Consider the following 15,394-nt stretch of genomic DNA (forward strand, 5'->3'; position numbering starts at 1 on the left):
GCAGTATTGTTCACCTCATGCACTCACATTCTAATCTTAGCATATTGTAAGATGGCATGGAACCCCCTTCCAATATTCATTAAATATTATACTAAAGTAAGCAGCCTAGAATATACCCCAGAAATAAGCAACACAAAATACAAAACAGTTTCTACTTTAAAGGGAAAAAAGAATCTGAAAGGCTAAAGGAAAAATCCCAGGAGGAGTTTCTATGATGTGCCAGGACAATATCGTTGGTTTGGTCAAGAGAAGTAATCCTGAAGGAGGAAAAGAGGTTATCTTTTTATTAAGTTTGGAAGACTGTAGAAGAAAGGATCTGAAGAGTCCATAGTCCTTTCATACTAACACCTGTCCTTAAGAACTGCTGTCACTTACTTAGACCGGTTTGAAAGCAGTTTGCATTCCATATATTTAATTAAGATAGAGTCTAAAGAGGAATTATATACTTGTGAAGGGCAGAATATTGCCTTAAACAGGAATAACTAGTGTTTCATTTTGTGTGACATGTTCTGGCATTTATCCTGCATCTCAAGTTTTTATGAGAGACAACTACTGCCTCTGACACTGTACTCCACAAGGTTCATTTTGGTTGACACTTTGCCAGCCAGGCTGCAGTCACACCATTCCTTTTGTAAAAGAGACCAAGACACCAGCTCTGGTCTTGTGACCAACCACACTTTCAACTCTCACCTCTCTGATGTTGTACCTGGCATCTCAGTTTTTAGCTCCTCCGTGACCATCTTCATTCCTCTCACGTACGGCCCTGATCTTGTAGAAATACCATACTGAGGGTGATGTCTCATCAGATATTCTCCAAGAAAATTAATGGGGTTAAATTTGGTTGGTTCTTTGTCTGGTGCAAGCACATTCTTTCTTTCCACTTCCATTAACAGTTTTTCCACTCCTGGTATTAATGTAGGTAAGAGTTTGTCAAGCAAATAGATGCGGGTATCTAGTGACTCTTTGTCTTCACTGAACCACTCTTTGGACAGCCAGTCACAGGGTTCCCTCTTTTTTACCTTTTCTTCTTTTGCCTTTTCTGCATGAATCATCTTTGCCTTTGTCTCCTGCAGACTCAGACACCTCTGCTGGACCTTTTCATAAAAACAGTCTTTCCACGGAGCATGATTACTAAGACATGGCAGCTCATCATTCCCCGTCATTCTCTTCATTTCTGTGGCAGTCATACTCTTACCTCCAGGTTTGGGATGTTTTAGACCTGCAGTTTGTGCTGCTTCTTCTGGCTGAGCAGCCATACTTCAATCACTGTGACACAGAACAAAAGCAGCGCGTTACATAGTGACAAAAGACGCAGCAGCGTCCTAGCAGGTGACATGGGAAGAAAGTCTATTGTTAGGAATTAACTCATATTCTTTTTCTGCGTTCATTTTTTTATTGTTGCTGCTGCTTTGTACTCTTAAATAAATACAGCCCCTTTACTTCAAAGATCAGTAAATGATTTATAAAGATTAATTATGTATCACAACAGCCCTTGGAGACACAGCAACTAAATAAGTGTGTTCCTTTCTTATGAGTGAAGAAATTGAGACACAGAAGAGAAGTGATTAATTCCAGGTCACTTAGAGACTCAGAAACCAAGTGGTGAACAGTGCTCAGAAGTCTTGTCCCCCAGTTCTAACCAGCTTATTCCTCTTACCCCTACCATCATTATTTCTGTTTAGGTCCCATTCCATGCCTCCAGGAAATCCAGTGGATATGAAACAAAGGAAGCAAGTAACGGAAAAGACCAGATGCCTAGCAGCAAGATTTCTCTATCCACATGCTGCCTTCTGCTTCATCTTTTCCGTAGCTGTGAAAACCAGTGAGGAAGCTTGTCCCATAGACTATTTAATTTCAGCTTTGGCAACTGTTTTTTCCTCTGGCCATTTTATTAAGATAACAAGGACATAGGTGTAGGGGTCAGCAGAGCTTCTACAGAAAAGGAAATTCTATACCATATACTCTGTAATTAAGCTGTTCACAAGCACCTAATCTTGTAGATTATTCTGTAAAAGACAGACCTACAGAGAGTTGCAGGTATTTCCCTTTACAATTTCCCAAACTCCAGTTTTCTTCTCAAAATGTTCATTCTGTGAAATATCAGGAAGAAACTGAGTTGCTCACAAGGTACAGTTTGAAAACTATTTCTATCTCTCCACGCATAACTGTCTGCATCTGTAATGGGACTTACACATACAGAATGAAGCAGAATGTTGCCTAACTGCTTGATTCAAAGCATGAGAAACCAGCAGCGTGCTGCAAACCCCCCAGCTCAGTGTTAAACAACAGCAAGGGAAGGGTGATATTAATAGAGAGAGCCTAACGCCTTTCCAAACTAAAGATGAAACTCCACTCTGAACTTGCTGCCACACTATCCTTTTCAAGCTCTTTTTTAAAAGTGCTTTTCACTAAGGCCTTTCAGTATCCATAGCAATACCACTGCTTTTGAGATGTTTTGCTCTTCATATTTAAGCATTTGTAGCTGTTCTGAAGAGAGTTCAGCCTTCCAGGAAATGCATAAATGTGATCTACAGCCCTCCTGGCACACAAATGTAATTACTAATATGCTGACCTTCTGGTTATAACCATTGTCTGAGTCCAAATATTGCTTGGATAGGTAGGACACTTCACAGCAGTAAATTTCTATGTCTGCTTTCTCGATGGGCTTGTTGGCATCTTCCGGTAATTTGTTCTCAAAGATGATTACCTGCTGGGGAGTGAGATGGATTTATGGATCGAGCTGCCTGCCTGACCAACACAGAGGGTTTTAAGATGGTAGCTGGTTTTGCCACCGAAGGACACGAGCTGTAAAGGAGACCAGATTTATAATAGTAGAAAGGGAAACCTATCAACCCTGTCAAATTGTTCCTTGCTTAGGTGAGTTTCTTTCAATAAGCTGTAAAACCAGACTGTTTCTGGTTCAAAGCAGGGTGTTAACCAAATGTTCTGGTCACAGGCCAAATCAGCTGGTTTTGTTGTGCCAAAATAAACTGTTCTTGCAGTTTCAAATACTTACGTTATTTTTTAACATCCTTTATGAAACCACTCTGCAGTTTCTGTGCAATGTTAAAGTGACAACTGCACCCTGCGTTATGAGCTGGCCAATTCTGAATAATGATGAATATATTTTCTACACTGCTCTCAACCATGTGTTAGGATGATTTTGAGGATTGGTAAATGTTTATAAAGTACCTCTAGGTCTCTGAACAAAACAAAACAAAACAAAAAACAACTGAGTGTGACTGTTCTATTTCAATTCCATGGCATTTGCATAGCTCCAAGAATGGAAGCAAGGCATAGAGGACTATGCCCACTGCTTTAATGCGGGACAGATAAAAGGAGACTAAGAGGGTATGGAAGAACATACAAACAGCACATAATTGTTAAAATAAACAACAAAGGAGTGCTAGATTCAGGCCCTGAAACTTGGAATTTGTGGAGGATTACAGGGACACACCTCCAGTTTGTATAAGACACCATTGGCTCATGAACTTCAGTGCTGAGTTACGTTAGTTGAGAATTTGTCCCATAATATATAGAGCTCTCAAGGCCTATGACATTACCAAGTGGAGGCTTGATTGTCCAAATAATAGTAAGCACAGTGCACAGAGACAAGGTTTAGAAACACCCAGGAAATTTTAAATGTGATATAAAGTTTCCTGTAAGCCTTTGTTCAAGCTGAAGGCAAGATAAGCTTTTCATTATTTAGTAGGATGCCACTTTCCTGGCTCCTTTTCTGTGAGAGAAATGTTCTTGCTGGAATCCCTGCAGGTACAAAAAGATTATCTCTCCGTTTTCTGTGCAGAACCTGTATCTGCTCATAAATAAGATTTTTATGATTTCATTGTTATTCTGTTAGGGAATTTTGAAGGGTGGGACAGGGACAGGAAAGACTAAAGTTTGTCTAGGTAAACATTTTGGAGATGTTTGAGTTAACAAAAGTCTTTTCAAAAACAGAGTGCAATCTCGTTGACACTCTGTCACTCAGAAATAGTTCTGCCTTTCCCTAACGTGCTTCATAGAGCATGTCTATCTCCACAATCACAGAGCCCAATACCCTTTTCATACATGATCTTCTTTTCAATACAATTAAAATGTAAAAAGACTTTCTCTTTTGCTTTCTGAAGCTTTGAAGAACTGTTTTTCTTACCTTTGGAGCAGGTATCAAAATAGATCTTTCCTCCTGCTTTCAAAGCGGCTTTGCAAATGAACGGGAATTTAATATATGCCCATCTGTTCTCAACCATTAAAAATCTTGAAGTGAATTAGGGATTTCTCAGACCTGCTGTGGAGCCAGGCTGTGAGTTTTACTCCTCTGTGTGTTTGCAGTTGCTAAGCAATAATCCCAAAGGTTGCTATGTCTCTTCCACGACTCAGAATCGCTGTAGGTTCTCTTTTAGCTTTGGCAGCCCAACAGGCTCTTCTGTACTGAACTTAGATCATTGCATCACATGACTGAAAATAAAATAAAATAAATAAAAAAGACTATGAATAGCAGCAGACAACATTGAGGGCACAAACAGTCAGAGAGAGAATCCACAGGTGCCCAGTGACAGGAGGTTTACCTTCAGAGTCAAGGTTCACAAAGTCCAGAACTGTCCTGAGTCCATTACAAGCTGAACTGAGAACTGTATTAACCAGATGTGAGCACCTGAGAGATAAAAAGAAATTAATTACCAACTCAATTTATATGTTTTCAGGCTCTCTTTTTTGTAAAGAACTGTGTCGCTTTGAAGCAGTCTTGTAGGAAAGGCACACACAGCACTACTAAGGGGGGAGTTTATAGTGCCATTTTGTTAGACTGCCTTTAAACCTGAATCTAAAGGAATTTGATGACTCACCTTTAATAATTTGTCCTATATTCTTGAAGAATATGCAACACAGAGAAAGGAGAAGGGAAAAGACAAAAACATCTACGACAGCCATTCTGCATTCATTTATACTGATGTAAATCAGGAGCCTGTTCAGTGATTTCCTTGGTGTTATGCAGGACTTCCAACTGAGAAATTTATGGCAATTTCTGCCAGGAAACAAGGTTTATCTAAGGCTGTTTCTTTCTTTGTATTTTGCACTGTAAGAGGCATGATCGTTGGATTGTCTACCTGCATGAAAATTCAACTGTGACTTTATCTATGATATTTGTCATTGGAACAGCTGCATGATATCCTGCCCTCTAGCAGAGTATTAGTCTCCATTTTATGGGCCAGATGAGCTTGTGACAAAATTGAAATAGAGGAGGTTTAATACAAATAACAGAGTTTCTCCAAAATTTGGTGCAGAGATGTCAAACTCACATTTGTTCTCTAGTTTAGGAACTCTGGAGTTTTAATTGCAGACTCAAAAATGTCATTCTTTGTCGTCTTCATCAAGTCACTCGTTATTTATTACAGCAGCCGCAACACCAAGGTAAATATCAATTAATTGATAAAACTCTGGAACTGGAAATAGCTCTAAGTGACACACACCCAGAGTCCCAACATCAACCCAGTACAACATTTATGCTGCCTGTAAAAAACAGGTTTAGTTTTGTTCCTAAGACCTGTCATAGAAGTCAGAAAGTGTGCATGCTGTGTACAGGTTTTTTACAGGGAGGAAATTTGCTCAGAAATTACAATAACAATTGTACTTTAGTGGACAGTCAAAAGCCTCAATTTTTATTTTATTTTTATACTGTCATTTCTGGAAAGGAGGACATTATAGAAATTCCTGGTGCCCGTACCCGGTAACATTTATTTTCCTCTATGTACTCCTCTACGTATTTCAGAAAAATTAGATGGTTGCAATTTCTATAGATGCTTTTGGCCATCTGTGCTAAGCGTCTCTCTGAAAAAAAATCTTTCTTCTGGACACTTTGAAATACCACTGGAATGCCAAGCTTACCAGTGTAGTAATATGCCATAGACACTACAACACTGACTTCATTTTAGAAATCAGTATTTGCTTGCAGAGAAGAAAGAGCACAAAAAACCCCACAAAAACAGTCAACTTTCATGTGAAAAATATGCTGTAATAAATTGTCGCTTCTTTGCCATTTGTTTGAAAAAACATGTATCAGAAGGAAATACGCTCATTGCAGTGTATTTCCAAGATGTGTTGAAGTATAGCATCAATTATGTCAATAAAATGAAGCAGAAAATTAGCGCACAGGAATAATTTAAAATGAGGCTTTAAACTGGATTGTGTTCTTTTTTCCTCAAAGCAGTTTGCACATGATTAATTCCTGTTATCTCTTCTCCCAGGTGGGCTTGATTTTTTTCCTTTGCAATTCAGATTTGTGTTGCTATTATGATTAACTTACAAAACTTTTTCTTTTTTTCAGTATGAAACATAAATTAAAAAAAAAATACTCTCCCTTTTCTTAAAATGATTTTTTAACCCCCAAACAAGAGCAAATAGAACTTGGAAGGAGGGATCAAAACAGCTCTATTTTTATTTTTCTGGAAGTGGAATCCCGTGGGTTAAGCAAACCTTTAATCGCCCCCTATTTAACTTGGCTGTTATCCCTTAATGTTTTTGCTAAGCAAAGTGTATCCTTTTATTATGCCATCAAATACTTGCACTGTTGACAAAATAATGGGCTGAATATGTCATCACAGATGTTTTGCTGGAATTGCCTCTTCTATCTTTTTCTGGTTTTCTGTGTAAGATAGATACATTTTGGGAGCACTCAGTTGCCTTTTGCAGCTGATGCCAAGATTATGCATTAAAAGCCCTGACATGTAGTAATAATAAGTTGTGTTAGCCAGAGAAATGTTTGCAGTGTATTAAAGAAAGAAAACAGTCAGTTTTGGAAATGCATACAAAACCAGCTCATGTATAGCTTCACATCCTTTAAATGATATATTGGGCTAAAGCTGCAGGTGCTGACCACAGTGCTTTCAGCATGGGGAAGAATAAGGCCACAGGCTTCCAGTCTCTTTTTTGTATCAACCATGATGCTGTGACCACAGGCTGCCCTCTAATTGCTCTTTTCAATCAGAACACATCTGCCTTATAGCTTCCTCCTTCACATTTAAATTCTGCTGTTAAAAAACATTGCACATGTAAATTATACCTTTCTAATGGCTCAGAGAACCATTGCAATCTGTGATTATTGTAGTTAATAACTGATATGTTGGACCTTTAGCTAACTGTAGATAGCAACTCCATTATTCACTTGTGGTAAATGTTTTTTAAAAATGTTTGCCGTTCAAATAGCTGGAAGAGCTATCGGATATATGAAAATTACACAAAAGCCTATTTTGGAAGCTGGTTTGAATAATCATTTCTTCATAGTAATCCCTGCATGACTGTTGCTCAAAATCCAGAATGAAACACCAGTCCCAGGTGAGGGAACTGCTACAATACTCTGGGAACTTGTGGTCTTCCACCTCTCCTCCACATCAGCACAGACATATCTGAACAGAAGCTACATGCCTTGAAGCAGCCCTATATTTACAGGAATCCATTGGTGTGAAACAATACAATAATCCAGATATTATGCTTTAGAGAAAGGCGAAAAGCATTAAGATTCTTGTCATATGCCAGAGAAGAAAAAACTTTCCCATCCTCAAATGTGACTCCTGCTTCCACTGAAAATCATGTCAAAAACCTTAAAGCAGGATGGCCTCGTATCTGGCTACCACCTCAACACGGTGGCTGGTAGCCACAAAGAATCTCTCTGCTAAGCTTCACCATGCTTTGTATATGCCAAGCACTTGAGTCCCTGCTTCTTATGTTCCCAAAACCTTCTCCAAGAGACTACTAAGTGAGGCAGGATCATTTTTACCTGAAAGAAAGAAACGCTTTGCCAGGAGACAAAGCACTTTTTCAGTTTCACAGAAAAAAAGTAGTTAGGAGAACAAACGCCACATTTGAGTAAAATATAACGAAGACCATCTACAATGAATGTAGCAGCAAACCTACATAATCTTTAAAATTATTGAAAAGAAAAGGTTCCCATGGGCTCCATTTTGTTGTTGATCCCTGACGTTTTTAGTTAACGTTTTAATTCTGTTCTTTCCTGAGCTGGGTATGAACAAAATAAAAAGTTGAATAATATGGCCTGAAAAACATATGTTATGCAGTTTAGTTACATAGCTGGAATACACAGCAAATACCGATAGGCAAGAAGTTCTGTTGGAAGGCAGAGTTTATTTCTGTAGCCATACCTAACAGCCTTACTGGCCTAGCTATGTCATTTGAAAGTGTGAAAGGATCACACACGCATTCATCAGGTATGTGGCGACTCACAAGCACAGAGCAGACCTCCTTCTCCCAACGCTCGCAGCTTGCTATATCTATAATGGCAAAAGGATGTCTGTGTTTGGAATAGTCTTTGCCAATCTATATCTGCCATACAGATACACCAAAACCACATCTGTATTGCAGATTTGCCCACAGAAAAGATAAGGCATTTACTAAATAAATGTGAGGGAGGGACTGGACAAGAGGCTGCTCAGAAAAAGATACTGTTTTATTGGGAAGTTGTGGAATATTCAGAACTTGGGGAATACTAATTTAAAAGGGGTCTGGAAGGCATTTTCTTGACCTCTGTGCCATAAACCAGAGCGCGCTGCTAGCACACTTTCCATAAATATTGTGTTTCAAAATAACAACGTGATGGCGGTAAAGGGCAGGACAATGACTCTTTGTTTACCTATGTGTTTTGCTTATTCTCCCCATGTGCTCGGATCCCACTGGGGGCTCTTTTGGACTCGTTCATGTTCAAAATCCTGGTTTGCTGTAAGCTCAGCTTTAGCCCAGTTTAGGGAGCACGTCCTTCATCCTCTCCTGTCCGCTAGGAGGCAAAATGCCTCATTAGGGAGCCTGGCTTCTTCATTGCAGTGAAGCCCAGCTGCCAGAGCCGCCCTGCTCATTATTTTGAACTGCAGGGCAGTGGAGAATGGCCTAAAGGGCTCCCGTGTGGCTTCTCTGGTGCTTAGATTTACAGGGGCAAAAGAGTCTCGTACAGTCCTGTCAGTCTGCGGAGCAGATGAAAGCAATATGGACCAAGTGCTTAAAAGGAATCAATGGGTTAATACACGCTCTTGACAAAGAAGTTTGCTCTATTTAATATTTAGACTGGCTTCTGTTTGTCATGTGTAGCGTCGTCATTAGATGCCCAAGACAATTCTCGATCCCAGTTACCTCCTTGCCAACATTCCCACAAATTTGATAGCACCAGGCTGAAACCGCAAAACAAATGAAGCTTAATAGTATTTGTCCCTTTGTCCCAGAACCCAAACTGTCAAGCATTATTGCATTCTGGCGATGTTTGAATGCTTTAAATGCAGACTTTCAGTACTTAAAGGGGGTGTCGTGATTTCAGTTGGGATAGAGTTAACTTATTTACTAGCAGCTGGTGTAGTGCTATGGTTTTGATTTGGGATGAGAAATACTTTTGATAGCACATGGATGAGTTTAGTTGTTGCTGAGCATTCAAGGCCTTTTCTGCTTCTCGCACCACCCTGCCAACGAGGGCTGGGAGGGCACAAGAAGTTGGGAGGGGACACAGCCGGGACAGCTGACCCCAACTAACTAAAGGGATGTTCCATGTCATGGGATGTCATGCTCAGTATATAAAGCTGGGAGAAGATGAAGGAAGGGAGAATGTTCGAAGTGATGGCGTTTGTCTTCCCAAGTAACCGTTAAGCGTGATGGAGCCCTGCTTTCCTGGAGATGCTGAACACCCGCCTGCCCATGGGAAGCAGGGAATTAATTCCTTGTTTTGCTTTGCTTGCATGTGAGGCTTTTGCTCTACCTATTAAACTGTCTTTATCTCAACCCATGAGTTTTTCCTTATTTTACTCTTCTGATTCTCTTCCCCATGCCAGCCGGGGAAGTGAGTGAGCAGCTGCGTGGTCCTAGTTGCTGGATGGGGTTAAACCACAACAGGGAGCTTATAAGAAAGATGGGGACAAACTTTTTAGCAGGGACTGTTGCGGTAGGAGAAGGGGTAATGGTTTTAAACTAGAAGAGGGGAGATTCAGACTAGATATAAGAAAGAATTTTTTTACTATGTGGGTGGTGAAACACTGGCCCAGGTTGCCCAGAGAGGTGGTAGATGCCCCGACCTTGGAAACAATCCAGGTCAGCTTGTACAGGGCTCCGAGCATCTAGTTGGAGATGTCCCTGCGCATTGCAGGGGGGTTGGACTAGATAAGCTTTAAATGTCCCTTCCAAACGAAACTTTTTTATGATTCTATACTAGTTAGACTAGTTTTTTGGTGTTCGGGCTTGTGCATTGATGTATAAATAGGTGTTATATGCTGTTTTCATTACCAAAGAGTTACTTTTGCTCCCTAATCCAAGGGAAAGCTACATTATGTGAACGTTAAGGCCAATTTAGACCAAGTAGGGTGCCATACACATTGTCACAGCTCCCAGCAGGATGGGCTTCCAAAAAAAAAACCAAACCCCACCCCACATTCTGGGAGGCCGCAGGCCAAGCTGTCACCTATTCCTAAATTGAGAGGCTGGAATGGGAAGGATAAGACACCCCCCTACACACACACGTGCGCGCGCACACACACACCCAGAGGCACATACACACTCTCCCCACACACACGCTCTTCACAGACACTTTACACACACACACACACTCTCTCCACACACACACTCTCCCCACGCACACACTTCCCACACTTTCCACACACACACACTCTCCCCACACCCCCCCTCTCCCTCTCCACACACATGCACGCTCTTCACACACACACACACTTTCCACACACCGTCTCCAGGGTGCACGCACACTCTCCACACACACACGCTCTCCTTCTCTCCACACGCACGCACACTCTGCACGCACACACACACTCTCCATACACACACTTTCTCTCCACACACACACACACACACTCCACACACATGCTGCAGCCCGCACACACACACATTCCCCACACTCTCCACACACACACACTCCACACACATGCTGCAGGCCGCACACACACACACATTCCCCACACATTCCCCACACCCTCCACACACACACACACACACACTCTCCCCACACACACACTCTCCCCACACACACACTCTCCCCACACACACACTCTCCCCACACACACACTCTCCAGGCCGTGGGCCGGCGCGGCAGGGGTTAACCCGGCCGTTGGCGGGGGGGGGGGAAGGCGGTGCCGCGCTGACAGCTGGCGCATGCGCCCTGGCGCCTTATTGTGCCCGGCCGGCCCAGCCCCAGCGCGCCTCAGTCGGCGAGAGGCCGTTGGCGCGCGTGGAGCTGCTGCCCCCTGCGGCCGGCGCCGCGCCACCTCCGCTTCCCCCCCGCCCTCCCGGTGCCCGCCATGGAGTAAAGGCCCCCTCACCGGCCCGCCACGGGGGTCGGGGGGGGAAAACCCCGCTGCTGCTGCTGCTTCCACCGCCGCCTCCTCGATGGCTTTGGTCACGGTACAACGTTCGCCTACCCCCAGCGCCACCTCCAGCCCTTGCGCCTCGGTGAGTCCGCCCGCCAACCGCCGGCCCGGCGCTGAGGGGAGAGCGGCGGTTGGTGGCCGTTAGGGTCCGGCGCGCGGCGGCGCGCATGCGTGCCCCCCCGCCCCTTCTTCCCGCCGGGCCCTGACAGCTCCGTGTGGGCAGCGGCGGGCGGGCCGGGGGCGCTGAGGCGGGTGGGCGGCCGCCCGCCTCAGCGCCCCCGGCCCGCCCGCCGCTGCCCCCCGGTCCCTTCAGAGGGGGTCAGACACCCCTACGGGGGCCCTCGCGTCGCTGTGGCCTGGTGACAAGCGAAGGGAGAGGCGAGGATCCCGGCTGCCCCCTCAGCAGGCCCAGGGATGGGGTGTGTGGGGAGGGAGCCCGTGGGGGTTCCGAGCCCTCAGGCGCCGCAAGGCCGGGTGGTTCCTTCAGGGTCTGAGCCCTCCCTTGAGCCTCAGCTCCCCTGTGTGAAGGTGCCGCTGCCCCAACCGCAGCGGGGAACTAAATAAATAAAGCAGCCTCGTTTAATTTTCGTTGGGTTTTTTTTTTTTATTATTTTTTTATTGTATGTGGTGGGAGAGAGGCGGGAAGTGCGCGTGGAAGCAAACTGACATTGTTTGAGCTGCATTTCAAGATGATTTAATCTGACAGTACCCTCTGGGTATCTCCAGTACGTGGCCCTTCCTTTGCAAAGACCTAAGATTATTATTTTTTTTGAATGTTGCATATAATCTTCAAAAGACAGCCAAGCCCAAGACAGATACGGGAAGGCCAGATTTTAAATCTCTGGGCGAGATGTGCAGAAGGAGCAGATGTTCTCATCCCTACTCTGAATCAGGAAGAGCAGGCGGCTAGAAAGACTTCTTGCTTTCTGTGCTCTTTAGACTTGGGACAGGCTGTTGTTTCAGTATTTCTGTGTTGTAAAATCTTGTATGTTAACCCGTTAAGCTGCTACCTACCGATTATGTGGCTTCCTTCTACTATAACTTGAGAATGAAAACTGTGATCTGCTGCTTACTTTCTTTCTCTATGCTTAGTTCTCAGCTTTTTTTCCTTAAAAAATCTCACGCTTTATGACACTGGTGTTATGTCTGGTTTACAAGGGTTTGGGGGGGAGAAGAGTTGGAATCCCAGTTGCTTCCGTCATGGGGGGGGGATGAAAAAGCCAACTGCTCTGAAGATGTTTCTTCTTGTGTTAGGTAACCTCTTCTGAAACTAGATCAGCTACTTGACAGGTCCTGCCTGCCCCGACAGCATTTTAGCTGTCAGAACACTTCCTTTTTTTTTTTTTTCTTCCCCTCTTTCATTCCTGTGTCTCTCCTAAGTTATGTTTATTTATCAACACAGATTAATTTCACTTATATTTCTCTGCTATAAATATTCATGTGGTGCATTACTTCTGAGGTTGCTTCCCCCTTTTGACTTCTTTGCCCTTTCCGCTATTCCTTTTCCCATACACTTCTTGCACTTAAGACATCTTGTTGTGAGAATAGGTAGGTCTCTCTTGGCGTCTTCCTTCTCTCTCCCACTTGGATGCATAACCCTTTCCTTTGTTAAATATTTGATGTATACAAACAATTAGTTGCATTCTGTCAGGCTTTCCCATCTGCAACAGCCAGTCTGTTTCCCAACCAATTAAATTAAATTGAAACTGTACTGATTTTTGAGCAGTACTTGGTTTTTAAATATATAAACAACTCCCTTCAGAGCCTGATAAATCCAGAGAACTCAGCTTTTGGTGTATTTATCTATATTCTCTTTTTTCAGTCTCCTAGTACTGAGGTGTAATCTGTACCAGTGGTCTTTGTAAATCCTTGGTACCCTGTGAAAAATAAGTGCGTGACTGTTTCCTTGCCTGGTTTTGCTTCTCATAATTACTTCTACTTTCTCAGACTTTTCTTGCAATCTTAAGTGGAAACAATATTCATCGTATTCTGCCCTCAACTGCTATTGTTTGAGTACTTCTGCATTTCCTGTTAAAACTTCCTAACCACACTTTAGGGTTTTGACTGCCCTTTTAGCCTCTTGTTAGATAGCTGGGGTTGGTTGTTTTCTATCCTTCTTTCAGAATTTTCTTGAGCTTGTGTGTGTTCCTGTTCTGTTTCTTAATCAAAACTTTTGGTATCATTTCAAATGACGATCCTTCCTAGGCTGCTAAGGGCTTGTGAACTGGGCAGCCACCTTTTTAGTCCTTAGGAAGGCTTTGGTCCTGTGAGCCTGCTACACTTGCCGTTCTTACGGGTCCTAGTTGACTTCTGTAGGAGAACTTGATTCTTTCAGTTTTAAGTGAAATTGTTTTGACCAATCTATTGTAAACTGATGGTAGTTTCCTTCTACACGGACTGATAACTCTTATCTCCATGTTACCTCTTTAAAAGAAAGTTCATCTTGCTAAATAATTTTTGTGAGTAGTATAAGGGTGCAACTTGCTGCGTGAAACACTGCTGTTCCTGAGCAAAGATTGTCTGGTAACTGCTGGAACTTTGCTGTTCCAGCTTGTGGGCAAGGAAGGAGCATGTCAGGGTGCAGGCATGTGGCTATGTCTAATTCTGTTTCCAGGTCACTAAGAATTTTAAGGACAGAAATGGATTCTCTTTTAAATTGCTTGATGAAATTGCTTGATGTCTCTCTGCTTTAGAGATAAACTTCTCAGGGAAGGAGAAAGGGTGAAACTGATGTCCTCAAACTGAATTTTTGCATTAAGTATGCCCTATAAACAGTTATAATTGGCTCTTACGGATTCAGGGGAATAGCTGATCTGAATCACTCTGAAATTGGATGGCTTTTATTTATAGGTTTTTATCTTGTTCTCATTGCCATAGAGCATCTCATGAGCATTCATTTCAGGGCAGTTCATGCAAAGTGTTGATTATACATTTACAGCCCTCTGGTCACTTGATGACTTGTAAAATTCCCTTAATTGTCTGTCCAGACTTCTGCTGTTTGTTTTGGCCTTTGGTTATGCAGCCACTTTTCAGAAATAAGACTGCAATCCTTACTTCAATACAGGAGAACAGTTGTCTTCTGACGTGCCATGTTAGCAGAAAATGGTAGAAGGCAGGACTGTACTACAGTAAAACGTAAAGATACCATGAACTGGAGAGGGGCTACTTGTTGCTGATCAAGGCCTTTGTTTATCTTGTAACCCAAAATAGAATTTCCTTTTTTTTTTTTTTTTTTTTATTCCTCCTGTGTGTGTTTGGGGGGAGTTGAGGGGACTGGGTGTTCTCCCTCTCATCCCTCCAAGAAGGTTATTTTGGGAGGAGGAGGACTTGAGTCAAAGTGAGAGAAGGGCCCTGGTAGTGTGTATCTGCGTTATAGCAGGTGGGCACAGTAGTCCCATCATGAACAAAAACAATGAAATGAAAACACCATGTTCACAACTGCTACTTGGACGTGCAGTCCGATCTCTGCTAGGGCGATTTGAAAAATCTAGCGTGTTGCTTTTTCTCTCTGTACCCCAGATTCTTTGACCCTACTTCCCAATACTTGTGCCATATTTCCTGTTTTGCAGGACAGTATCTTGTCAAGTGGTAGGGCCTTCCCATCCTTCCCTTCTAGCATCTTCATTTCAGTGGAAAAAAATGAAATCATATTTTCTTTGGGTTCTTTCTTGACAACTGGAAGATAGTGAACAGAAAGAAATCTGGATGAATTTAACTTGCTATATCCTTTGCTTTTGGGGTTTATTTAAAAAAAAATAAATTGTTCACCATTGTTAACCAAAATATAACATTTTAAAATGTGTAAGTTACTTTGCTTGGGCTGTCAGTGTGTGTGCATTGTTGTTTAAGGCAGTTCTTAGTACTGTCCTTGTTTACATACCAGTTTTATGTCACTTTTGCTGTTTGTATCTTTAAGCAGTGGACCGTCCCTCAATCTCCTGTTGCTGTTAAGCCGAAGTTGTTTTACGCTGTCTGACAAACATGGAATATATCTATTGCTCGCTCTTTAGCAAAGTGTGGGTGCAGCAGCCACACTGTTA

General features: G+C 42.7%; 2 protein-coding genes across 2 annotated transcripts in view; one reads left to right on the top strand and one right to left on the bottom strand.

Moving 5' to 3' along the window:
* EFCAB5 (EF-hand calcium binding domain 5) overlaps positions 1-11,441 on the bottom strand; it is a 43,982-nt gene extending 32,541 nt beyond the window's left edge. The window contains exons 1-4 of the mRNA XM_063342563.1: positions 11,307-11,441; positions 4,566-4,651; positions 4,151-4,455; positions 691-1,266 (exon numbers count right to left, since the gene is read on the bottom strand). Coding sequence (XP_063198633.1) covers positions 691-1,256 — 566 coding nt within the window. The 5' untranslated portion in view covers positions 1,257-1,266; positions 4,151-4,455; positions 4,566-4,651; positions 11,307-11,441. The remainder of the gene's footprint in view (positions 1-690; positions 1,267-4,150; positions 4,456-4,565; positions 4,652-11,306) is intronic.
* The window catches only part of SSH2 (slingshot protein phosphatase 2), a 103,601-nt gene continuing 99,325 nt past the window's right edge, over positions 11,119-15,394 (top strand). Inside the window, 3 exon segments of the mRNA XM_063342562.1 lie at positions 11,119-11,148; positions 11,150-11,276; positions 11,279-11,436. Of these exon segments, the coding sequence (XP_063198632.1) occupies positions 11,140-11,148; positions 11,150-11,276; positions 11,279-11,436 (294 nt within the window). The 5' untranslated portion in view covers positions 11,119-11,139.

Source organism: Chroicocephalus ridibundus, chromosome 7, assembly GCF_963924245.1.
Source record: "Chroicocephalus ridibundus chromosome 7, bChrRid1.1, whole genome shotgun sequence".
In the NCBI taxonomy this organism is placed as follows: domain Eukaryota; kingdom Metazoa; phylum Chordata; class Aves; order Charadriiformes; family Laridae; genus Chroicocephalus; species Chroicocephalus ridibundus.